General features: G+C 38.3%; 1 protein-coding gene across 2 annotated transcripts in view; it reads right to left on the bottom strand.

Moving 5' to 3' along the window:
- Positions 1-369: 369 nt before the first annotated feature.
- Positions 370-1,796, bottom strand: part of gpatch2 (G patch domain containing 2) — a 7,159-nt gene continuing 5,732 nt past the window's right edge. For both annotated transcript variants that reach the window (XM_014011973.1, XM_014011972.1), the window contains exon 10: positions 370-1,632. In XM_014011973.1, the coding sequence (XP_013867427.1) occupies positions 1,463-1,632 (170 nt within the window). In that variant the 3' untranslated portion in view covers positions 370-1,462. The remainder of the gene's footprint in view (positions 1,633-1,796) is intronic.

Here is a 1,796-nt window from a genome sequence, read left to right on the forward strand (position 1 = left end):
TCTGGTGAAAATTTCATGTCATTAGCACCTCTAGTAATATATTTACTGAGAAAAATGTTGACGTGTTCAATACTTATTTTACCTGCTGTATATGGTTTATAATTTTGAACAGCACTGAAATGTGAACTAACTTTCCAAACTGGGCTTGAAATCTTTTGCCAAGAACCAAAATTCTAAACAAGATTGTTCAGTAAGACTGATAAATGTGATGTAATAATCGGTTACTCTGAATCTTCAAATCAGACTTGTTCAAACAAACAGTTTTGTACTCAAAAACTGAGCTCTGAGTAACAGATCAAATACAWTTTAAATTTACCCCACTTGATGAAGCATAATGATAGAATACGAAAGACTAAAACCAGAGTTTTGTCACGTTAAAATCTACATTTTTATTTAGCCCTTAACCTTTRTGTGTTGAAAAGGCAGGTTGTTCAGATGGGAAAAATCACCGTTAAAAGTACAAACAATTCAAAAATGATTGATCAACATGCCATAATGAAACACTCACTAAAAACTTTAGACAGCAAATGTGCTGAATATATTTTAATAAAAGTCACTGGATGCATCACTTTGGGTTCTGTGTTTTAGGCCATTTCATCTCTGTCTGATTAAAGCAAAAACCTGAAAAAAAAAAAAACAGGTCTTCCTTCTCCAGTTTCCAGATGTGTACAAAACTGGGATACATCTAGATCCCAACAGTTGGTCTCACTGTGTTTGGCTACAACTGTCATAGTTCCAAAGCAAATAATACTGGGTAAAACAAATAAAATTAAATCAAGACTATGTGTACAAATTAATATTTTCTTCTCAAGCCGCAGCAGTAAAGGTGCAGCAGTTCCAGCAGCAAATACATTAACAGTATTATACATGAAGCAAAATCTGTGGTTTGGACTTTTATMCTAGAAATAAAAACGTTTCGATGACATAACCTCCTCAGTTAYATGAAGAGTACATCCTAACAGCAATAAAGTGGAGCCTAACTTCATTACAATAAAAAAACAACAACAAAAGATTAAAAGGGTGCTTTGAGGTATGGCCTACTCAAACCTTTTATTCTAAAACTTGTGCAAAGTTGGACAAAACCATTTCTAATTAACAACCCCACACCGCTGACCGCTAACAAGCCCTGCTCTCGGTTTACACTCAACCTGCCAGCTTTCAAACCTCAAGCATCTGAGGTAACGTGATAAGAGCATCTTCTCCAACATGGAGTTTGAGCAAAAGAAGTTGTTTTTCCAGCCCAGTTTCTGTCGATAGGTCACGTGACGAGAAGTCTTGGAGGATATCCCAGGCTTCTTGTTTCCCCAATATGGGAAAGTCTTTCAGTCTCAACAGTCGCTCTTGGTTGTTCTCCAAGCTTCGTTTGTYCTTGGAGCTCACATGGCTGGACCTTTTTAAAAACAAATGGCCCTGAGGAAAAGTTCATCTCTGTTTAAAAAAACAAAAACAAAAAACAGGATGTTCAGTTGAAACCTAAACCTGCCCCTTTAGGTCTCTGAGTCGCTCGGATGGGCTCGGTGATACCCCGTCCCTCTGGGCCCAGGCCCATCCCTGGGCTCCAGCCCATGGTCTGCAACATGCGATTCCCCATGTTCGAGTCAGGGATAGGGGGCGCGTTCTCACCAACCACACCTGAGAAGAGTTGATAGATTAGGTTAAAGGAGACCAATTATGGGTCCTAGAAATTTTTATGGTAYGTCTGTGGGCTATCCAGACCATGTTCATTCAATTTAATGCACAAAATAATTCTCAGATAATAAAATTTCCCATTTTCTAGTTCTGCCTGCTCTGACTTC

The sequence above is a fragment of the Austrofundulus limnaeus genome, unplaced genomic scaffold, assembly GCF_001266775.1.
Source record: "Austrofundulus limnaeus strain Quisiro unplaced genomic scaffold, Austrofundulus_limnaeus-1.0 Scaffold86, whole genome shotgun sequence".
Lineage (NCBI taxonomy): Eukaryota > Metazoa > Chordata > Actinopteri > Cyprinodontiformes > Rivulidae > Austrofundulus > Austrofundulus limnaeus.